At 39.5% G+C, this 25,738-nt stretch overlaps 1 protein-coding gene across 2 annotated transcripts in view; it reads right to left on the bottom strand.

Moving 5' to 3' along the window:
• The window catches only part of GPC3 (glypican 3), a 368,118-nt gene that overhangs the window by 125,925 nt on the left and 216,455 nt on the right, over positions 1–25,738 (bottom strand). For both annotated transcript variants that reach the window (XM_031446156.2, XM_031446155.2), the window contains one exon: positions 7,587–7,720. In XM_031446156.2, the coding sequence (XP_031302016.1) occupies positions 7,587–7,720 (134 nt within the window). The remainder of the gene's footprint in view (positions 1–7,586; positions 7,721–25,738) is intronic.

Genomic DNA, 25,738 nt, shown 5'->3' with positions numbered 1-25,738 from the left:
TTCCTATTATTCTTTTTCAAAGACTAGCGAGGTATGGGCCGAGTAAATCACAGACTAATCTGGTACAGCAGTTTGGATGGTGTCTTTGCTTGGTAGGAAAGTGGCAGTGGCCTTCACAGGGATTTGTGTCGAAGAATCCAACGTGGAGCATCAGACACGGAAGGCCAGGCCAAGGTGAAGAAGAGTTTAAAAAGGTAGGTTAATCATCAGGGGAATGCAAATCAAAACATCAGTTTGCTGTACACCTGAAACTAGCATTGTTAATCAACTACACTTCAATAAAAATTTTTTTTAAAACATAGTAAGATACTACTTCACTGAGGTGACTATAATAAAAAAGACAAGGGCTAGTAAGGATGTGGAGAAATTGGAACCCTCCCCTCTACTGTTGGTGGGAATGGAAAATCGTGCAACCACTGTGGGAAATGGTTCGGTGATTCTTCACAAAGTTAAGCATAGAGTTACCACATGACCCAGCAATTCCACTATTAGGTTATACACCCCAAATAATTAAAAACAAGTACTCAAATAAGTACATGTACTTATACATGTACTACTAATAGCCAAAAGGTGGAACAAGACAGATTTTCATCAACTGATGAGTGGACAAATACATATTCTATACAATGGAATATTATTCAGTCTTAAAAAGAAAAAAGTATTCCTGCATGCCACAACATAGGTTAACCTTGAAAACATTATTCTAAGTAAAAGCAATCAATCACAAAAGACCCCACGCTATATGATTGCATTTATGTGAAATGTCCAGTACAGGTAAATTGTATTACAGAGACATAAAGTAGATTGGTGGTTGCTTAGGGCTGGGGCGATGAACTGGGGAATGATAGCCAAAGGGAATAGGATTTATTTCTTGAAGTGATGATAATGTTCTCAAATTGATTGTGGTGATGTTGCGCTACTCTGTGAATACACTAGAAAGAGCTGAATTATACACTTTAAATGAATGAATTGTATGGTGTGTGGATTATAACTCGATAAAGTGGTTATTGACATATAACTCCAAAAAAGGGTAGAGAAGAGGTGAAATATGTCTCACAGAAAGAGAGGCTTTGTCCACTAGAGAGAGAGAGAGAGAGAGAGGGAGAGAGAGAGTCGGTCCTTGGAACAGTGGAAGGAGACACAAGAGTTGGGGAATAAGGCAGGGGTGAGGAGTGAGAAAAAAACATTTGTATGAGCTGCAACTTCAGTGCTACAAGAGCTATAAACAGTGGTTAAAATCAATTTCTTCCTTCATCTTGTAAAATGAAGTCTGTTTTTTTCCCTCATTGTAAAAGAAATATATGCTCACTCTGGAGAATTTATAAAATACAGAAATGTAGAAAGGAAAAAAAAAACCCTAGTTATAGTCCTACCAGCCAGAGATAGTCACTGTTAATATTTGGATCTATTTCCTTTCTAGACTTGCCTCTCCAATAAAGTTATTATGTTTATTTCTTTAAAACTTATTCTTCTTGATAGGTTTCTTCACTTAATTCTTTTTGGTTCTCAGTGTGTATTATTCCCATGAGAAGCCACCTAAAATCCAAGGTGGATTTGATTCAAAAAGAACTGCAGAATAAGGGAAATGCTGGTTCTCAAATTATTCCCAGGACATGTGGGGGGAGGCAGCAGCCACCTTCTGGAGAACAAGGAGCCGAGCTCCAGCACGTCTAGCAAACGGGCTGATACTTTTATGTCCCCGAATACAGTGTTGCATACAGTGCAAGCCATTCCTTCGCACAAAACCTTCTAAATACTGAGAGAAAAGAAATCTCGGTTTCCAAAGAAACTTTAAAGAAATCCAGATCTATTTTTCAGGGTAGAAGACTTTCTAAACTGTTGGAGAGTTAATGAACTTTTCAAAAGAGAGCGGAGAAAGGTAATAGTGTCCTCTGACACCACAGCCCTGAAAGCGGTGGGTGTGACAAGGAGTTTACCGGGCCTCTCTGATTTCTCCTCTTCTTTGTCACTCCTTCCTAAACTTGTTCTGGCATGGGAATTACGTGTATTTTATCTTTTCTTAAACAGAGCTTCCTATCCCCCTGCTTATAATTTTAAAAGGAGGTGAGTTGACTATTTCTATTATTCTCTTTAAAGAAAGATACCTGAAACTAAATTAAGGGACATGTTAATTACCCATGTACCACTCAGTCCAGAGTTCTTTTGTGTTAGCAGCCCATGACAGACAACAAAAGAATCTCCACCCATGAACTAAATAAGGCAGTCTGCTCAACTGAATTGTCTTGGGAGGCGGGGGGGGGGGGGGGGGGGGGGATGGAGGATAGAAAGTTTGGACAATTAGTTGCCCCTGATGGGAAAAACAATCTGATTGAAGAGAATGTCCTTTGATTCCAATTCCACTTTACTCTCATGCACACATGCCAAACATACCATCTGACATATAAATAGGGGAGCCACTCTTAAGACAAGCCCAATGCTTGCTTACAGCAGTCTACTCAGGAAAAAGTCTCTTAGAAGTTTCCATTCAATGTGCTAAATGTGGAACTAAAGAACAGGACCCCTTTGCATGCACGAGCCATTTTGAAATACTGCGGCTGGTGCACGTGATCTTCCCTGGAGGGCTCCCACCATCCTCAGGAGGAATGTCCCCTTCTTGGGTTTTGGGGGAGGGGATTCCTTTTGCTTTCTTGAAATGATTTGCTTGGGCAGGCATCAAAGCAGCACTAATTGGAAACCACTGCAAGTAAAACCAGCCTTTCATCCCCGGCTACAGATCCTGAACTGTTCTGCTTTATCATTAAGGATCTTTTTTTTCTTCTTAATATAAAATAATGTGAGCTCATTATTTTTTAAAAAACTGAAAACATGGAAAAGTACATAAACTAAAATAATTATAACTGGAATGATGCAGCATCAGGCTGAATTCTGCTGCAGAGAACCTTTCACAGTCTGACCCCAAACTATAATCTTCTCCCATTCCAGAGATTCGCCCATACGTTTCCTCGTACTGTCCCCTTTGCGTGGAACACCCTCTTTTCCCTCCTCCATCTGCTGAACTTCAACTCTTCCTTCAAAGCCCAGCTCAGGAGTTACCTTTTTCCAAGGAGTCTTCCTTGACTCCCACAGGAGACATGCTGACTCTCCCATCTATGATGCTGCCACTCTTTTGTACGTAGCTGTTTGGGCCCTCACCCCTCAACGTATAAAAATGATTTGTGTGTCTGTCTCCCTAACTAGGCTAGCAGCTCCTCCTATTCATCAGAGCCTAATCCTTACACAATGCTTAGCATATAGATGGTGTTGACAAATGTTGAAAGAAGTAGAGTCCTATTTAGGGCAGAATGACTTGTACCAGACCCAAAACTCGTTGATTCACTCAGTACACACTTTGTTGTTTTGTTCAGAGGGTGGAAGGCACCACTGAACTTACAAAGCCGCCCAGGCAAAGCAGAGCAGCAGTCTGAGAGGGAGTGGGGGTAAGCATTGATTTGGGACCAGAGAGCTGAGATCAGCTTTTGTTCTTTTCTTTCTAGGTCATTTACTAGTGTCACCTAATCCATTGCCCCTTTAGACCAAGTCAGAGGAGGAAGGGGAGGAGGGGGAGAGGACGGCGAAGGCTGGAATACATAGATGTAATTTCACCAGGGTGGAGGGGCTATGTGACTTTCTCACAGGTTAGCAGTTGGGCCAGAAGCTTGGTATACAGATGCTGAATGGACTAGATTCAACTACAGATTTTGTGTTTGGAAAAGGGAAAGATATTGTTCATGTCGTAAAATACCAAACTATAATTATGGGGGATACACAAATGACAGGGTAAACAGCATCATAGGGGAAGTAGTGAAAGAGACATTCAATAGGGCAAAGGAGGGAAAGGCTGCCATCGGAGATGTGCTGAAAATACTAGAGTTGGGAAGGACTGTGAAAGTATCATTTCTTCTATTCTGCTTGTAGTACTTGCACATCTTGTCCTCCCCTCACTGTTTTAAATCTGATGACAGATATTTTCAATATTTATATCTTAAAGGAATGTTGAGACCCACCAGTTGACTATCAAATCGCCTTTAAATTGAACTAAGCTACTCCTAAGATGAGTTGTGTGTTGCAAACTACCCAGTTGGGGGCAGACAAAACAAACAGATGACTTCTGAATGCTACCCAAAGAATCCTGCATTTCTTTGTGTGTTGTTATTTTAATAAGGCAACGGGCTTTTCAGCTCATAATCAGATTCAGACAGCTTGCTCACAACCTCCACAGACTGAATGCTACAATAGGGTTCCTTTCCAATTATCATATTTTTAACCACAGAGGTTGGAGCTTGGGCACAAGTGTGAGCGGTGCTGGCGGCACATATATTTTTCTGGACGGTGTGAAATGCCGTGCAGAACATACTGAGAAATTTATAGAGGTACTAACACTGCCAAAACAAGCCCTTTTAGTAACATCAGATTGTGGGGGTGGGGAGTGGATTTAGTAAAAGATCATCTTAATTTCCAATTCTCCACTCTCCCTTAAGAGGGTTTACAATGCCTACTGGAGGGAGTTAAATGAAATCAGACGCTCCTGTTGTCCTGTTTTCTTGTTCTGCCATAGAATTCAGAGAGAAGGGCTCCATCTCAGACTCTCATGCTTCAGTTTGCAAAAAGGATGAGAAACATCATGGGGTGACCTCATGTTCCCAACACTCAGAGGAGCCCTGCCTGACCACCACTTACTCATCTGCAGGCTTTGCAATTTTTCTTACTATCCTTTCTTTTCTTTGGGGGTTAGCAACAAATTCAAAAATGAATCTGAACAAAGCGTCAAATCTGGGTGCTCAGCCAAGAACTCATTTATCAGTTTCTTCTTTGCCTGGAGGAATCCACACTCATACAGCCCTCCCTGGTAAGGCAAAGGGAATAGGTCCCAAAGAGCCCGAGAGAGAAGTCATGGCAGAAGGCCTTAATAAAACTCCTATTTACTTACAAATATGTCTCGGTTGACAGGATGACCTCAAAACGGGACTGGAATAGTGTTTTTACTTTGAAAAAGCTTTGCATGTGATTCTGTTACAAATTCATATACCACATCCTCCACGAAGCCTTCACTGTAGCTCCCTGGGCAAAGGTTCTCTCTTTCCCCGTAAGCTGCATTTATAGACTCTGGAAATTCTTTTGCACTTATAAAACTGGTTTGAAATTATTTGTATTTTAGTCTATTTCCACATTAGACTGATTTGGAGAGCAGAGTCTGTGTCTTGATTTTCAGTGCCCAGGATACATTCTGGCACATGTGTTTTCCAAATTTCTACTGAGTTGAACAAAGCAATAAATACAATATCTTGTTAATAATACTATACAAATATAAATAGATAATACTCTATATTATATTATTAGTGTAATATACTATAAATATAATCAATCAACATATTACTTATAATTTCAATTTTATTTTATATATTGTTTATATAAATTACTTCAGTGCAGTATGCAAGGGGTTTCTACTAAAGATCAATAAGTGTAATAAAAAATAAAAATAAAAAATAATAAGACCAATAAGCGAGGTTAATTCCTCAGGTGGTTTGGGCAAGAGTGAAAGGAATGGACAACAATGGACAAAGGACAGTCAAGGGCTAAAGAGGGCCGGGAGCCTAATTTTGTCTTCCCAGAAATACAAAAATTTCCCAAACAACCCCTATGCTATATGGAAACGGTTCTCAAGTATTTTGGTGCCAGCACTCTTGTGGTGGTTTTTAAATATGTCCACAAAATCTTTGATATTCCTCCCTTCAGGACATGGAGCTTAATTTCCTTCCCCTTGTACGTGGACTTGAACTGCTGATTCACTTCTAACAATTGAATGTATCAGAATTGACAACAGGTCACTTCCAAGACTAGATCGTAAAAGACACCGCAGCTGCTCTCTTCCGGGGATGACTCATTCTGGGGAAGCCAGTGGCCATGTTGTGAGTGAGTGAGGAACCAAGAAACTGAGGCACATGGTGAGGAACCGAGGCCGCCTTCCAACAACCAGCAGTAACTTGCTAACCGTGTAAGTGAGCCACCTTGGAAGTGGGTCCTCCAGCCCCAGGCAACACTTCAGAGGACTGCAGCTCCAGGTAGCAACTTGACTGAAATTTCTGTGAGACTGAGGACCACCCAGCTAAGCTGCTCCCAAATTCCTGAAAGCAACTGGGAGATAATACCTGTTTGTTGTTTTAAATAACTACGTTTTGGAGTAACTTGTTATATAGCACCAGATAACTAATATAACTCCTTCGCAGTCTTAAAAATTATTGAGGACCCAAAGAGCTTTTGTTTACATGATCTTTATCTATTGACCTTTACTGTTTTAAACATTGAAACTCAGGGAAAAAAATCTTAAAATTTATTATTATTAATTTCAAACTAACGAGTCTCTACATGTTAACACAAATAACATTTTTATGAAAAAAGTGAGAAAAGTGGTATTGTTCTTGCATTTTTGCAAAATATCTTTACTTCCTGGCTTAATAGGAGATAGCTAAATTCTCCCATTAGCTTCTACATTTAATGTTTTTCCATATATTATCTTGAAGTGTGTGAAGAAAGCCCATCTTCACACAGTTATGTAGTTAGTAAAAGGAGGATCTCACACACCTTCTGAAAGGGTCTCCGAAACTCCCTGAGTTCCCAAATCACACTTCGAAACTGCGGCTATAGGGAAACTAGAAATTTCTTACGAAGTCAGCAAAAGAGAAGAAAATGGGATTTCTTGAGATGCTTCTTTGTAAGGACTATCTCTCAAGTGGCCTAACCGCTCTCTCTCACTCCAAACTGAATCATATATGACTAAGAATTACCACTTCAAAATCTCCTGTAGTAAATGGATATGAATGGAATAATTTGGCCAAAATCTGAGATGCTACTTATTTCATCTCTTCGTTCTCCATCATAGGCCAATCGCTCCCAATCCCCTCAAAGTCATCATGAGGCAGAACTCACGTCTAGCTCTTCTTGGCTACCTGAGCAGTCCTTTTGGGGAAGGCAATTCCCCTAGATTTGTGCTGGGCTTACCATCCAATTTCCACCCCTTATCTGTAACCATGAAATTAGAATAGGGAAGGAGGGAATCTGGATGGGGGAGGAGGAATGAAGAGAATAAGAAACAAACTTGAATTTGGTCCCTACACGGCTGTCTTAAGGAATAGGAACAAAATCCTTTATTTTATCATCCTTATAGTGTAGTGTATGCAGTGTGTGTGTATACACATGAGTGTGTCTTACCAGTTTCTCTTTGGTGAACTCACCCCTGACTCACTGTTAATAATGAGAGAAGCCACAAACCAAGCCATGGAATTGTGAGACCAGATCACAAGCAGAAAAGATTTCGTTTAATCAATAAAGATCTTGACTAGAGAAGTCTATTCCACTTTGTGTTGCTGTACTGGATATTTACACACAGTAAATTTACATTGAAATATGGCCTGGATAGAATACAATATCTTTTTTCTTTAACGTTGACAGATGATAGAATTTAATTAATCAAACACTCTACTCAGAACTAAATAACATGTATTTAAGAAGCTTCACGCCAATGGTTTTTGACCTTAAAACACAATTGCTAATTGTGTGCTGAAATAGAGGGGAAAAAAAAATCCTCTCACCTTCTTCGGCTGGATAAGGTTTCTTCATGTTCTACATGAGCAACTTTTAATACCTTCTTGTCAATAAACAGATCTTCAGGATAATAAGCAGATCTATACTGACGTTGTTGAGAATGGGCACATAACTTGCCAATCTGAAAAAAGAAATACAATATAATTATATGATACTTTCACAGATATGATAGTAGAAACAAATTCTGAAACGCACTTCAATTTCTTCCCCAATTTCTTTTTAAAGAGCAGAACGAAGCTACTACTGGAGTCAAAAAAGGTGATATGCTTTTAAGGCAAAGAACCATCTGTGGAAAAGGCTAAAGACTGGCGGGGGCACTTAGAGCGCTCTATTCAGAGATTTCCTCCAAGGAAATGCTTCTCTTCTATAGTGAAGTACACATTTGAGAGGCCCCTCTACACAGGACTTACGGCACTGATACCTTCCAGGGGCATGTGCTGTAATATGTATAAACTTCACAAATGGGAACTGCCAAGTTTAGGAAGAAACGGAGCAGGAAGTGAGGCTGTGCGTGAGAGATGTGTAGAGTCATCTGTTAATAGAAGAATGACCTCCTAGGCACAAAGTGCTTCTGATTCCTCTGAACATTTTGTTAGCTTTTTAAAAAAATTATATACATTTTCAGGTATATTATAATTTAAAGCTTAGCTCTTTTGCACTCATCTAGCAATGATAAAAATGGTATCAGCTTTCTCATCTCAATTCTAAATGATTCCTTTGGTTAAATTATTTGTAGTTCTGCTATTTTTTTCACTTTCAGACAAAAGCCTGAATGAACTTCTATATAAAGAAGTGTGAACATTAACACGTCTCCCTTATGCCAGACGCTATGCTGTGTTTCTTTGTGCGTTATTTTAATAAGGAAAAGGGCTTTTCAATTCATAATCAGATTCAGACAGTCTCACTTTAGAGCTGAGGAAACTAAGGCTCAGAGAGGTTAAGTGACTTGCCTAAGGCAACCAGGCAGGGGATCCACTGTCTGACTTTGAATCTGTTTGTCTGACTTCAAAGCTTATGCAATATCACCTCCCTGGAAGACGAGGCTTGATTTCCAGCTGCTTACATTCTATGTTGTGAAAAACAAAAAAGAATTCCCAGTTCTCAAAAATGTAGCCAAAGGGAATATAATATACAGATTGTACCCTTCAGGAGAAACCATCAGAAGTATCTTGTGAAGACTGGGGTTATATCTTTGTCACTTCTGTACCTCCATGGAATTCAGACTGAATTTTGTACACTGTTAGGCACTCAGTAAAGGCAAGTCAGTTGAGGTGAACTTAAGGAAAATCCTAGTGTCCGATCTGGCACGCCCCTCCACTGACAGGCCGTGGGCTCTGTGTGGTAATCGCAGCTTCCAGACTTCAGAAAATGGTCCCGATAACATTCACTAAGTTTTTTATCTCTTTATAAAGGTGTAAGTGGCATCTAGTTTGCATAGCTTTGGGAAGTTTTCCACACATACAGAAATTCTTGAATTAGAAAAAAAATCTAGAATCAGCAGTAGCATCACCTCCATTTATGAAAGACTGTACCTATTAGGATATTCAGACCACCTCTTCTCAACAGTTTATCTATTAAGATAAACGGAATGAAACAAAAGTTGCAGGCACTTTAAAATATTCCATTTGGCTTTGGAATGATGATACTGAATTTTTCGGATGTGTTTATATAATGCTATTCGACTTGGGTTAATATTAACTTCAAATGAAGAATCTGCATTCTCTGAACTTGCCCTTCTTGGCAGCAGTCTGGTAGGGTGCTTTCACTAGGGGCTGCCTGGCTGGACTGGGAAGTTCTAATCACTTCCAAAGCACATAACGCAGCGACAAATAGCTAAGGGCAGACCGTGCATCATAAAATTATGTCCATAGACATACACATGTTTTTTCTTTGTGAAACTGCAGGTGAACGTTCATGGGAAAAAACCTTGATTTTCCCTCCGTAAATATCTATTTATGACTCTGGGAACATACGTCAATGTGAGGGTCTATAGCCTTAGCACATTCAGGAGCACAGGACACATTCTCTTGACCGACACCTGTTCCGAATCCAGCACCGAACTCACAATCTCTCACACCTCTTTCACAGTAACTTGCCTACTCACAACCCACAGCTGTGAAATCTCCCTCCCCATTGAAAGTCTACCCTTTGTATCAGTGAATACTAATCGGGCCCCAGCAAGACTTTAAAGTTTTGAGCCCCTCCCGACGTACTGGAAAGGGGTGCAGCTGAGGCAAAAGTAGGAAGGTTAAGAACAAATGAGAATGTCGCCAGCCTGCAGTCTGACCTTTCTTCCCAAGCCACCCAATGTGGCATTATCAAGCCGACTTCCCAAGGCTCTGTGTGGGGTAAGGGGCAAACAATGGTACCCTGCCAACACCCCACTCCCCCAGCTGAAATCTGCCACATCTTATCAGACAGGTGCATTTTCTTCCACAAATCTACCATGAAGCAAATTCTTCTCATATACAAAGCGTTTGTCAAATGTAGACCCCCCTTTGGGCCCCTTCCCCCCACATCTTTCACCTCCACACTGTGTGAGCTGTAGGTGAATATTATGAGCTTATTTTGAGAAATGGACACAAAAAGAAAACATAATTTACAAAGAGATGCAGTATTCACATTAAAGAGGTCCTTTGAGCTTCACACTTGGGAAATATCAGGCTATGCTCCGAGACCTGGGTCTTATTCTCCAGCTGCACTTGCTAAAGAAGCCAACCTCCCAAGTGGCATTTTAGAAATCAGTGTCCTGTCCAGGAGTTTAAGCTCTTAAATAAGAAGTGCAATCCAATTTCCTTTCACTGACTAATGTACCTAGTCAAGGATGCTGCTACTTTTAAATTCAGTTAGTGGGAGTGAATTTATTGGATAGGTGAGTGTCTCTATCAACAGACCCAGAACAGAAAACCTTTTTGTTTTCCATGAACTGTGATTCCTAATGATGCCTTTCTTTATTCATGTGCCAGAACCTGTGGCAGGGGAGGAGTAGTGCTCTGAGGTGTTCTAAGACTTAAAACATAAGAAGGCAGGGCCTCTGACTGTATCCAGGCCAGCAGGTCACTCTAGTAACCTTAGCACCATTCTTCTCTAACCGGGGGCCTGAAGCACTGGCTTTGTACATCCGTGAGAATACACTGCTGGGCCCAGCAAGCTATCATAAGAGACCCTGCTATCACGGACACCAGGAAGTGTCCCCCACACCTTTCTCCTCTTTGACCTGGTCCCACAGCTTCACTTCACCTGTAACTCTAGTCTCAAACAAAAGAGGAAGATGTGGTATCTGAAGTGCCATATTCTATTCTGGGCTCCTATGGAAAAAAGGGGGAAATTACTTTCCAATTAGAGTATGTTACCAAAGATTTGGAAACCATGCAAAGCATTTTGGGTTTGATGCAGCTCACACATGCACCCTGTAATTGACATGTCAACAAATGCAGATACTCCACTGGTTAAAATCCAACGGTATTCATTCTCAGGCCCCCATTCATTGCTGGTTCTAGGAACTCTCAAGTGACAAAAAACTCAGACTTGATCTTTCCCTCCAGATGAATGAGCAGAGAAAGAGAGTATATTGTAAGCTTCTCATCAATACTGATATGGCACATCTGTAACATACTGCCTTACCCTGGCCTAGTGCTTCATCGATTACTTCAACATCCACCCTCCATTCTCTCCAGTGAGTCCTACAACAACCCTCTGAGGCATACAGCACAGGTATTATTGACCCCATTTTAGAGATAAGGAAATTGAAGCAAAGTCATAATGCTAGTAAATTGCACAGCTGGGATTGGAACCCAGACCTGTCGGACTTTAAAACCTATGCTTTTGTTTTTGATTTTTCCCCCTATGCCTTGGATTTCTGTCAAGAAGATAGACTCTGGGGCTTCGCAGTATTGGGTGTGGCCTCATTCCATGGTCCATAAGCAGAGAAAGGTAATGATTTAAGAAGAATTTAAAAATGTACCTCCAGGAAGGGCTCGTTATTAATGGTAAACAGAAAACTGACATCCAATTTTAACCTAAGTTTCAGGCAGTATGGCTAGTGGAATGATTTAAACTTTTTACTAGACAGGAGTCATTTCGTAACCATACTAAAGCACTGGATGTCAGGTTCTGTGGGATGTGGGAAAGGTGGTTCTCAGGTAGGTCCAGCCTGCTGCTGGCTGCCTGCAGGATGTCCTGGGCCCTGGCCCCTGAAGTCAGATTCTTGGATTGGCTACAAAATCTGTAATTCCTACAATTTAACCCAGGTCTATTCTGATGTCTGGCCCAAGTATATTCTTTATCGTTTTCCTTCAAATGGAGATTCCAGGTTGAGCCACGGCTACAAAAATATAACAGGTTTAAGTTTTTTAGTTATAATAGCCTAGAAGATTAGAAAATGGGGGGGGGGGCAGACAAGTACATTAAAGAGTATCTCTGACTCTCCTACTTTCAATTAGTCCTAACAGATCTATTTTGCTCTCAATTTAAAAATCAGATGAATGAAAGACATTACATTTTCTTTCTCAAAAAACAGTTGTGTGTGTGTGTGTGTGTGTGTGTGTGTGTGTTGAGTCTGTGTGTTTTAACTTATATGGTCCATAATAAACGGAAGGGTGGGGAAGGGGAGGAAGGAGAGGCAGAAGCCAAAGCAGAAAGAGAAAAGTTCCCATCAGTGAGTCTGTGACCAGAGAAGAGCCAGGGCCGCATCAAAATGCCCTAGGAAATCTGACAGCTTTGGAGGGGGAAGATGGCTGTCCCGCTCAGCGAGCAGTACAACTCCTTCCTTCTCAAGAGCGGTACCTTAGGCCGCCAAGACTTGGGGATCTCTAGAGGACCTTTTCAGTTTTATTTAATTATAGAAAAACTTTTCTGCTAGAATCCAGCTGATGACTGTGGTCCCAAGGAGTGCTTTCCTGAGAACCGTTGTTGAAGAACTAGTATAAATTTAGTCTTTGATCGTCAATGGGTTCATTAGAACCCTGAAGAATTAAAAATAAAACTTCCTCTATGGTTATGCAATTTAAATATCAATTCTGATCCCGCAGTCCACTCTGGAGGAATATTACCTATGGCATTTGTTTTAGGGTACCTTCGGGCTGGGAGTAGGGTGGGGTGGGAATTCCATACATTTCCAGTTAAAATCAAATAATGAACTTCAGTTCATTCTGTTGAATTGTCTATTGTACCACTGTTCAATTTCATTTAATTAAATCTTAAAAGTTTTAAAACAAAACATACATTTAAATTATGTGATATACAACATAAACTTTTAAATAGTAGCAACCATGCCCATTTAACAATTCTACAGGTATAATAAAAATGCTAATATATGTTAATGTTTAGTCTGTGGTTAATGTTTTGTCTTGTTAATTTCCCCAGGGCTTTTATTACTGATTTAAATCTGCCACACTACTCAACTGATTGCACTGTTTCCACAAACTGCATGGAAGTAGCTCAAATGAATACTGATTAACAGAAATGAACAAACATTTGGCTGGGCAAACCATTCTTATTATATGCTTGTAATCATTACATACATTTTCTTACAATGAGATGGGCATAGCAGGCATTCTCCCCTCATTTTTCCTACAGAAAATATGCATATGAGCATTAAATTAATTTATAACTGTGTACTTAAGGAAGCACATCATTATTAATTAACTATTGATTGATCTGGATATAGAGCACAGAGGATAATGAACAGAGCTGGTGACAATGTAAGCTTTTTTTTTCCCTCACAGATTTGCTGTGACTCATCATTAGTTGCTTGACCATTAAAATAAAAGTTCAGTAATAATCTGTAATGCATTCTGAATCAAGCTATTTTAAGAAGTCAGGTGCCATTGTTCGAACATCCCATTCAAGTCGGCTCTTTAAATAAACTGGAATCAAAAAAAGAAAAAAGAAAAGAAAAGGAACTAACGTCCTGCACATGAGTCTGCTGTGAAGTTGAACTATAGTACTATATTATCGTGAAAAGAGCACACAATTTGGAGTCAGGAGACCTGGGGTTCCAGTCCCAGCTCATCCTCTTTCCATTTCAATAACTCTATATGAGTCTTTTAATTTCCTTCAAAGTCACCTTCCTCATCTGAAAAACGGAGATAATAATGCCGGCCATACCTGGCAGGAGCGTGAGAATCAAGTAAAATAATGGAAGAAACTACAGTGTCTCCCACCTCCAGACAGAAATCTGACTCATTCATTCCAGAAGAGGGAACTGCTTGCCGTCTGCAGCCCGCTTCATGTGTTAGAATCCTGGCTCAGCTGGTCAGGTACATAGCTAGCTGTAAGTAACACTTGGAGGGGTTCTTTAAAAGGGGAACTGCAGGAAGACGGTGAAAGGGTTTGGTGAGACTGGGTCCCCACTCTGAAAGGGAACCATGTTGAATTGGCCCACGTTGTTCATGCATCAACAGTCTGAGCTGCTTTGTTCCGGGATACCTAGAGTATCCCCTTCTGTTCTTCAGGGCCTCAGTGGGTTGTACGATCCTTGCTGGTTACCGTCTCTAACCTGTTTGTTTGTGTCCATGGCAATGAATGCTGAGGGGATGGGAGACAGGTTTTAAAAATCCTTTTGTGGAAGAGGCTTGCATTTTACTAATTTCTAACTGCCACAAATGGATTCGGAGTTGAAAATAGAACCCTGCATGTGTGCCTAACACTTTTTATGCAACATCAATCCCTTCTCAGCACCAGGGGCCCAGAATATTATTGATTAATCACACATGACCAATATCTGTAGGGGCTAAAAACCTGACAAACTAACGTTAATCAAACTTAAGTATTTGGCAGGCATTTTCTTAGAAAGGAACAAAGTACGCCTGTTACTTTAAGAAAAATAATGGATGGTGTTTGCAACCAATGATAAAATTTGCACTGTCAGGCTTTTCAGTTCTACATGTAACGAGCTTGGAAGTTACCACTCCACCCTAAAAGCAAGTAAGAAGCTAAACAGACTGAAAAATCAACTCTTCTTGGATCTGTAAGAGAACAGGAGACAGAGAAACCACTGCTACCAAGATTAGAGACAGACAAAAAAATACACGGAGTCAGGGCTTACCGAGCAGAGACTCAGGAGCAGAAACTGCCTTGGGACCCAGCGCTGGGGTGGAAAAATCGGAACTGTTACTGACAAATTGCTAGAGGCTCAATGAAGATAGATTTGAAAGTTAAAATCTCCAGGGGAACGTAGTCATAGGGGAACCCGCACAGAACTGTGAAATTTACTTTCAGGAGCTTGACCAGATTCCCATAGTAAACATATGAGAAAAACTCCCTCATGCCTCCAGCATGGGGAAGGTAGAAGAAACCATATTGAAAGATACCAGAGCACTCTGTTTGTCTTAATAAGGCCTGCCCTCAGGAGAAACTAGTTAACCAAAGCCTAATCTGCCAGGATATTTTCAGAGCCTAACTCACCTGGGGAAGGGACGTACCCAACTCCAGCGCACTCTAACCATCCTGTTCCACCAAATGGGAGGGGGTGAGTAAAAAAATCTGAGAAAAGTTGGGAGGTTCACAGTTGAGACACATAGGCTCATTTAAAGACTGAGACCTAATCATAGGACCATAGAATGCCTCCCCTCCCCCTACAACTTACCACCATATCATTACAGGCCTATTTACAGCAGTTCCCTTTAACCAGTACATCATTTCCAGCTATGAAGAAAAAAATGATAAGGCATAAAAGGCAAAAAGGACAATTTGAAGAGATAGCAAGCATCAAAAACCAGACATTGCCAGGATGTTGGAATTATCAGACTGGGAATTTAAAACAACTATGATTTATTAATAATGGATACAGTAAACAGCATGCAAGGATAGACTGGCAATGTAAGCAGAGAGATAGAACTCTTAAGAAAGAACCAAAAAGAAATGCTAAAGAGAAAAAACTACCAAAAATGAATAACTTTGATGGGCTTATTAGTAGACTGGACACAGCTGAAGATAAGATATATCAATAGAAAGCTCAAAAACTTAAAAGCAGAGAGAACAAAGACAGAAAAAGCAGAATAGAATGTCCAAGAACTGTGGGACAACTTGTAGTGTAACATGTGCATAGTTGGAATATCAAAAGGAGAAGAAAGAGAAAAAAGAACAGAAGAAATATTTAAAATAATAATGACTGAGAATTTCTCAAAATTAGTGTCAGACACCAAACCACAGATCCAGGAAGCTTGGAGAACACCAAGCAGGAGCAATGCTCCCCACCACAAAAAAAAACCCTCCTCGTAGGCATACAATTTTCAAATAATAGAAAGTCAAAGATAAAGAGAACTTCCTTAAAGAAGCAAGGGCGGGGGGAGGGGAACCTTACCTACAGAGGAACAAAGATAAGACACATCTGACTTCTCTTTAGGAACCATGCAAGCAAGAATAGAGTGCAAGGAAATATTTAGAGTGTTAACAGAAAAAAATCACCAACCTAGAATTCTGAGGGTAATCTGAAAAACCATCCTTCAAAATGAAGGAGAAATAAAGACTTTCTCAGACAAACAACAATTAATAGAATTTGTTGCCAGTAGAACCATCTTGCAAGAAATGTTAAAAGAAGTTCTTTAGAGAGATGAAAAATAATATAGGTGAGAAACTCTGATCTACATGAAGAAAGGAAGAGCACTGAAGAAAGAATAAGTGAAGGTAAAATAAAAATGAAAACTTTTTCCTTACACTTAATTGATCTAATAGATAACAGTTTTTTTAAAATACTACTAGTAACTGTGTTTGATTATGTATGCTTATGTATCTTATGTATATATCATTATACATGCTCATATATAAATGAAATAAATGACAAGAATGATGCAAGAAATGGGAGGAAGGAATTGGGATTATTTTGTTATTATAAGGTATTCACCCTATCTGTGAAATGATATAGTGTTATTTGAAAGTGAACTTGGATTAGTTGTAAATGTATATTGCAAACTCCAGGGCAACCAATAAAAAAAGTTTGAAAAAGAACTATAACCAATATGCTAAGAAAGGAGAAAAAAAATGGAATTGCATAAAAAGCTCAATTAAAACCACAAAAGGCAGAAGAGTGGAAGACAAAAACAGGAACAAAGAACAAGGGCAACACATAGAAAACACAGTAATTAATATGGCAAATATTAATCCAACTACATAAATAATGACTTTGAATGTCAGTGGTCTGAATGCTTCAATTAAAAGACAGATTGTTAGAGTGGATCAAAAAACATGACCTAACTATATACTGTCTACAAGAAAGCCACTTTAAATATAAAGGCACATATAGATTAAAAAGTAAATGGGTGGAGAAAAAGATACCATGCTAACAATAATCAAAAGATAGCAAAAATAGCTATATTAATTTCATACAGAGCAGACTTCAAAGCAAGGAAAGTTATCAGGGATAAAGAGCGCATTAGATAACAATAAAGGGGTCAGTTCTCTAAGAAGACATAACAGTTCTTAATGTGTATGTGCCTAAAAACAGAGCATTAAACTACATAAGGCAAAAACTGATAGAACTGTCAGGAAAAAATGGATGAATCCACTATCATAGTTGGAGACCTCAACACCCTTCTCTCAGAAATAAACAGATTCCAACAGGCAGAAAATCAGTAAAAACATAGTGGAGCTTAACAACACCATCAATCAACTGGATATAATTGACATCTATAGACTACTTCATCCAACAACAGCAGAATACACATTCTTTTCAAGTGCACATGGAACATTCACCAGGATGGACCACATTCTGGGCCATAAACACACTTTAACATGTTTAAAGGCAGTGAAATCATATTATGTCTGCTCTCTGACTACAATGGAATGAAACTGGAAATCAATAACAGAAAAATAACTGGAAAACTCCAAAATACATGGAGATCAAACAACATGTTTCTAAATAACACATGGGTCAAAGAAGAGTAGAAGAAAATGAAAGTACAACTTACCAAATTTGTGGGCTGCAGTGAAAGTAATGCTTAGAGGGAAATTTATAGCATTAAATGCATACATTAAAAACAAGGAAGTTCTAACATCAGTAATCTTTCTACCTTAGGAAACTAGACAAAGAAGAGCAAATGAAATCCCAAGTAAGCAGAAGAAAATAATACGAATTAGGGCAGAAATTAATAAAATTGAAAACAGGAAATCAATAGAGAAAATCAGTGAAATAAAAAGCCAAGCTAAGGGGAAAAAAAAGATATGACATAAATTACTAATATCAGAAATGAAAAGAAATTAAAACGATAATAAAGGAATACTATGAACAACTCTATGCCCACAAATCTGATAACCTAGATGAAATGGACCAATTCCTTGAAAGACATGGTCTTGCCAAAGCTTACACAAGAAGAAATAGATGACCTGAATAGGCCTATATCTAGTAAAGAAATTGAATAAATAATAAATATCCTTCCGAAGCAGAAAGCACCAAGCCCAGATGGGTTCACTGCTGAATTCTATCAAACATTTAAGGAAGAAATTATACCAACTCTCTACAATCTCATTCACATGATAGAAGGAGAGGGAATACATTCTAACTCACTCTATGAAGCCACCCTAATACCAAAGACATTTTTGAAAAGATCCTTTACGTTATATGTCATCAGGGAAATGCAAATTAAAATGAGATACCACTACACACCTATTAGAATGGCCATAGAATTCTTTGGGTATTATAATGCTCAAAATCTGGAACACTGACAACACCAAATTCTGACGAGGATGTAGAGCAAAAGGAACTCTCATATATCGCTGGTGAGAATGCAGAATGGCACAGCCACTTGGGAAGGCAGTTTGGTGGTTTCTTACAAAACTAAACATATTCTTACCACTTGATCCAGCAACTTGCACCTTGGTATTTTCCTAAAGGAGTCGAAAACTTATATCCACACTAAAACCTACACATGGATATGTATAGAAGCTTTATTTATAATTGCCAAAACTTGGAAGTAATTAAGATGTCCCTTAGTAGGTAAAAGGATAAATAAACTCTGGTGCATCCAGATAGTGGAATATTATTCAATACTTAAAATAAATGAGCTGTCCAGCCATAAAAGACATGGAGGAACCGTAAATACATATTACTAAGTGAAAGAAGCCAATACAGAAAAGGCTACATACTACATGACTCTAATGATATGATATTCTGGAAAAGGAAAAACTATGGAGACAACGAAAAGACCAGTGGTTGCCACGGTGAGGGGTAGGAATAGACATGAATAGGCAGAGTATAGGGGATTTTTAGATCAGTGAAAATACTCTGTATGACATTACATTGATGGATGTATGTCATTATACTTTTGTCCAAACCCTTGGAATATACAACACCAAGAGTGGGCCCCAAGATAAACTATGGCTTTGGGTGATTATGATGTGTCAATGTAGATGCATCCTTGGTAAAACAAAAACAAAAACAAAAACAAAAACAAAAACAAAAACAAAAACAAAAACAAAAAACAAATTCCGGTGAGGGATATCGATAATGGGGAAGGCTATGCGTGTGTGGGGACAGAGGGTGTATGGGACATATCTGTACCTTCCTCTCAATTTTGTTGTAAACCTAAAATGGCTCTGAAAAATAAAGTCTATAAAAATAAATTAAAAAGTTTTTCACTATCAAGCAAAAATTAGAATTTGGGAAAAATTGTACCTTCCACTATGAGATTGACAGCTTGACGATACTTAAAGTCTTTTGATGAAAATGTGGTAATATTAATATATGATATTTTGATGTTATACAATGAAGTATGTTAACCTTTGGCAGATATGCATAACTCAGTGAGCCAATATTTTTCAAATGACCAATGCAGTATTATACAAAATCACACAATGGCTAAAGATCCACTCAAACTGCAAGAAAGATTTTATTGTAATAGAAAATAAAAAGTTAATTGATATGGTTTCAGATTCCATATTGCAGCTAACCTTTAAGAAACTATCACTTGTCAAATTTTTGTGTAATATCAGAGAAATATAGCCTTAATTATCTGAAAAGCGTATTAAAACACTGTTCTTTTCCAACTATATATCTGTGTGGGGTCGAATTTTCATCAGCCTAGCCAGATTGAGTGCAGAAGCAGATATGAGAATCCAGCTGTCTACTATTAAGTCAGGAGAAATTAAAGAGATTTACAAAAATGTAAAACAATGCCATTCATCCTGCTCAAGTGTTTTGTTTTGGAAAGCATATGTATTTTCTTAGAAAAAAATAAATGTGAACATGTGATGATTTTGTTATTAATTTAAAATTAAATAGTAAATAAATCTTTTCTTAGATATGACACTAAAAACACAAGTAACAAAAGAAAAAATAGATGAACTGAACTTCATAAAAATTAATCACTTTCATGCTTCAAAGGACACTATTAAGAAAATGAAGACAATCTACAGAATGGGATTTTGTTTTCAAAGCATACCTCTGATAAGGTTCTAGTATTCTGAATAGCTAAAGAACTCTTATAACTGAATAATAAAATAATAATAATATTATATAGGTGGATACAGTCTGATTCGCCCCTTTATAGTTTGTCACTTATTTGACACTTACCAATATGCACTGTACTTCATTTCTCATAGCGTGTTGCTCTTCATGTGTCTGTTCCTATTCACTATGCACAATTAAAACCTGAGTCTGATTTAACATGTAGTTTCTGGGAATGCATGCTATATAAAACTGGGGCTGACTACCATGCACCCTATCACAGAATCCTAAACCACATACAACAATGTCCCTGCCATCCCAGTTTACAAGAAGACCCAGGGTTCAGGCTACCACCACATAGTATAGGATGTCAGGAGAGCCTAATTTTGGATCTGACTTTATTCTCTATCATGATCACTGTTAAGTTGTGACAGGCTGAAGGGGTACTAGATGAGTTAAAAGGAAAAAATATTAGAGTGTAACATACACAATTTTCATACTCCACTTCTCGTGCAAACATTTAAAAACACTGTATATAGCCAGGCATCATTCCCAAAGTTGTATGGGAAGCTGTGTACCTGCTAGGCAGCAGCACTGTTCCGAGATTGTTCCTACTGTAACTTCAGTCAAATCTACTAGCCACAGTCCATGGACATAAAGACATAGTCTCAGATACCTTGGGTGTCTGCTGATTGCCCTGCACTGTAGACAGACCTCTACTGATTGGTTTTAGCAAAAGGTATAATCAGAATGGCTCAGAAACACTTCTGAGATGAATTTTGAAAGAGACATGATTGAAAGGAGAGAAAAAAATTAGGTGAGTTGAGAAGAGTTGTGACCCCTGAACAGAAATAGCATAAAGAGACGCGGCTTGCACATTTCCTCTGTGACAGCAGCACTGAACGCTGCTGTTGTTCTGACCCGTCCGTCTACCGATGTTATTTGCACGTTGTCCTCCAATCTCTTTTTTCGGTCAGTTCCTTAAACGTCAGTCATGGTTTCTTACACCCTGGATTGGCTTCTTTCTTTCTTTGCTCTTCTATTAACGAGGTGATACTATTTTGGCAGCTTGTGATTTTCTTTCTAGTATTTGCACAGCTCCAGCCACCTTGCAAAAGTTTTGGGCATCATCTAAAACTAGCTTTCGCCTGCTGCCTTCCATAGGTTTGGACCCACAGACACATGGATGGCAGAGCTGGCAGGGACCATGTGATCAGTTAGGGCAATTCCCCCTTTTACAGGGAGGGAACTGAGGCCTAGAGAAGGGCAGGGACTTGCACATGGGCTGCTTCTGGAAGTTTCGGGTATGCTCAGGAAATTCCACCTCAGTTGAATTTCACTCTTTGCAAACAAATTTCAAAAGTTTTCCCAAATACAATAAACTCAAACAGTAATGGTATCTAGATGCATTGCTGTTTTGTATTTCCTGTGTTCCTCCACCCCACCATTAGTGGGAACAACTAAGAGATAGCTGTTCTATTGCTTAATAGATCATTCAGGAACTGAGGATATTCCAGACTAGTCTCAAGAAATATGTATGGTAGGCGTTCTCATAACTAACACTTAGGTTACTTACAGCCCTTTGCTCTTTACAGAGCACTTCTCCACATTACATTATCACATAGGAGCTTTGCAACCAGTTCTGTGAAATAAGATATTATGTCTATTTTTATCAGGAGAGGTTCCAAGAGGTGAAGTGATTGTTCAAGGCCACACAGCTAATAGAGGACAAAATAGAGTCTTGAAACCAGGACCTAGAACTCCAAATTCCAACATGTTTGTTTATAGTCCCTACTTGAGGAAATCCTTTGGGAGTAACTAAGGATCAAAGATTCATCTGGTATTTCTTCCTCAGCAATGAATGGGCTCAAGTAATATCCACATCACATGAATCTCCAGTTGGACAAGGGGGTGGAAAAGTGGGACCTATTTTTATTTATGCTGAAGAGTAATGAGGACTTTACTTGAAATGTGTCTTAGGAGCCCCAGATCTGAACTTAAAAGCCATCTCTTATTATTTCTTGAGTCACTGAATTTGGGGTGTGAATATCCAAGGCTACAGTCCTAGCCCTGCTACTGGGATTTTTGTGCCCTTTGCAAGGTCTCTTCTCTTCTCTGGGCCGCAGTTTTGTCACCTCTAAAATGAAGGGGATTGGATTAAATAACTACTCCCAACTCTGGCATCTTAAAATTCTATGGCTCTGAGAGCAGGACTGGTGCAAGAAATGAGAAGCAATTTCCCCTTGAAAGTAGAGGCTATCTCCTCCCATAGTCTGCCATTTTCCCTTGGGAGATTTGCAGCAGCCATAATAAAGGTAAGTAAGGCTTGGACCAGAACTTTGATCCTTGTACCATGCTCTTTTAACAGGTTTCATAATTTAGCATAATGATGCGACAAATACTAAGGAAAAATAAAGAAATCGCAGTTTTAGGGCTATACCTGGGGCTCCTGATAGGCACCATTGGATCAGACAGACTGCAACCAAGAAAGCACGTTACCCTGGGCAGCTGGGGCTCCAGGCAGATTTGAGGATCAGCCAAAGAGAGTCTCCCACTGATTTCAAATACCCTTTATGGTGCCCAGAATATTGTAAATAGAACTAATCTCAGCTCTGTTACTGACTCACCTTAGATAAATCATTTAGCCTTTACACCACACAGGAGAATTGCAAAACAAGTTTGTTCCAAGGAGGACAGGTGCTTCTGGCAAAAATCCCTGTTGTAACATCGGATTCTTCCCATGTGGGGATTGTTTGCCCAAAATTAGTGACTTCCATTACGAAATACTGGTAAATGCAATGATGCTGGTTCCATGGCTTGCATGGCAGCTGCACAAATGCATTTGGATTGGGACACCTGAAACGGATTGTTCCACTTGAAGAAAAATCAAATGACTTCATTTTGGAGCGGATTTACAGCTTTGGGGGCGAGGGTGGTGCTTCTAAGACATAAGTTCAGAGGAGGGCAAGTGTGATCAAGAAATGAGTTACTCTCAATATGACCGAAGAAGAAAGGGAGGAAAAGCAACACTTGGCTACACATAGTTGGTAATAATAATTCTCCCAGATCTTCCAAGGAGTCAGCTCCTAGTCTTTTATCAAGAGGAAGAGAAACAAAATGAGATTCTCATCCTTTACAACAAGGCCACAGGTACTAGTGCTAGGAACACTGTCGTGGAGACCGGGCAGCTCAGACACTGGAAGTCCAATAGAGTTACAGGGCAAAGACAGGATGATGATTAGCTTCTTTTGTATTGACTTTCCTTTAGCAACTTCTGATGAACTGACAAATCAGCAGGCCTCTTGCTAGTGTCATGACATCATACATATCTGGAGCCAAAGATGGGGAGCAGGGCTGGCCATATAAGCGCTCTATCTGCTCAGTTTTATTAAAAACTCATTGCTTGGCGCTAAGATATATCACAAAAGATTGCTTTTCTAATAAAGGGAATCTCTTCATTCTCGGTTTGCTTATCTAGGTTTCTCTAATATACAAAACAGTATCTGCCTCACGTCTTGCTACCCTGCCAAAGCTAATAACATACATGAATCAGAAATGGATTGTTTTGATCCAAACATTGGCAGCTCAGCAACCAAAGAACACACAGGCATTCAGCTTCCAATTCCTCGCTGGGTAGGTCTCCCTTAGGACACTGCCTCAAATACCAATGTGGAGACAGGGAATCTGGATTAACGAGTCAACATAAACATTTAAAAAGCAAATATTTCAATAATCATCATAAACCTTATGAAGTAGAATGACTACATGAAGGTAGCATGCCATTTTATGGATCACTCCATAAAAATGTTCCCTACACAAAGAGCAGCCCAAGCTCTGAGGAATGTCCTGGAGTCTTTCTGCCGTCACCTACTCACTCACTTTCTTAGTCACTCATCTATCTGATGTATCAACTCTCCCAGCCTCTTCTCACAGGCAGACAGTCACTCTCCTGGCTAGCTCCCTACTCTTGCTCTTAGGCGTTCAAATACTCCTTTCTCCTTTCTCCCCACCCCTCTCCATGCTCACAAATCTTTCTGTTTACTCCGTAAGGAGGATTTTACTTGAAATGTATTCTCCAAAGAAGTCATTCCCTACCTGGGTTGCCTTCAACGTTGTCCACTGAAAATGCTGGGCACCCGCCTGCTCTTCCCATCAAGAACTCCCTCCAGATCCAACTTTCCAACCTCTGATTTGCCCCCTCTCTGTACTAACTTCATGACTGACATGTCAGTCTTTGTATTCGCTCCCAGGTTACAGACTTGGCAACATGAGCTAGGAGGCAAGGTGCTTGACTTGAGCACCCAAGACACGGACATCTGGTCCCAGGTCTCCTGCTTCTTCTCAAAGAGAAAGAAAATACATGCGATTTCACTCCTCTAAGCCTCAGCTTCCTCCTCTGTAGAATGGGGACAATAATAAGTTCCACTTTATGCGGTTGTGGTGTAGGTTAAGTGGAAGAATCTATATAAAATGCCTAGCACAGAGCTTGTATATAAAAGGGGCTCAATAAACAGCAATTTCCTTTCTCCCAATCCTCACTGCATGCCCACCCTCTCACTCTATCCCTTAATCTTACCTGAAATTTTAAAAAGTGACACAGGGTACTTCTTCATATACTTTATGTTCTTTTTCTTGACTCCGTCTTACCACAAGTTATCTCCAACTTCCTGTTCTCCTCCGTATGCAGCTCTCCTCCCTGACCTGGTTTTCCCGTTCTTCACTGGTACAAGAATACGATTGGACTAAACAAGCTCTAAGAGTTGCAAGCAACATCACTGTAGCCACAGTCCGGGTTCCAATGCTTCTTGGGTGAAGCAAACGTTGTGGCTACTCCCTCATAAACAGGTTAGATGATGAGAACACATCATACAGAAAATTGTCTTATGGGAAATTCTTAAGGGCCTTTTATTTTGCACTGGATTTTTCTCTGATCAGGGAAAAGTGCAAGATAAATAGTTAAAGACATTTGTCACTTCAATGAAAATCTCTGGAAAGCAAATATTTATTACTACAATTTCGATGAAGCCTTGGCTTTTTGATTAAAAACATGAAACTGGCATATGGTGCCTCCCCATCCTCAAGGAAACAAGCCTTCTAGGTTCTATTTATTTGCTTCTGAAAGTTTTATTGAGTTTTCACTTTGAGTCCTGCAAACTGTCCTAAAGGCAATGGAAAGGCTCAAGGCTAGCTCTGGGTCTCCCCACAAGCAAACAGCTACACTCCCGTGCCAGTGGCCCGTGTGGCCATGCCCTTCACTTCTTCAGTTAAAGATCTGCCTCTGGAGATGAAACACCCTGTAACGGGCCTTCCCTTAAAAGGAAATCACAATCTGTTCTCACTAGTAAGTTTTTCTTAAAGAAGGAAAATGGAGAAGGAAGAGGAGGGAGGAGGAAGAGGCGAGGCAAGAAGTAAAAGGAAGGAGGAGAAGACGAAGGAGAATTTAGACAGGAGACATAGTTACCTTTTAGGATATAGTACACTCAAGTGAGAACCAAGAAGCATTCTATGAATCTCTGCTATTGCAAAGTTTATTTCAAATCATCTTGCACTCAGTGATCTTACCTAATTCTATTCTCACTAAAAGTACACCAATCCCGCCTGGTGGCCTCAGCATCCTATCACCGGGCCATTTGGCTTGGTATCTCCTTTCACAATGTTCTCTAAAAACAAAGATTGGCTATAGCTTGATTTTTAAAGCTATGTATCCAATTTGAGCCAATAACTACATTTTACTCTGGAAGCTAGCAATTAGCTATT

Source organism: Camelus dromedarius, chromosome X, assembly GCF_036321535.1.
Source record: "Camelus dromedarius isolate mCamDro1 chromosome X, mCamDro1.pat, whole genome shotgun sequence".
Lineage (NCBI taxonomy): Eukaryota > Metazoa > Chordata > Mammalia > Artiodactyla > Camelidae > Camelus > Camelus dromedarius.
This window is presented reverse-complemented; position numbering and strand designations above follow the sequence as displayed.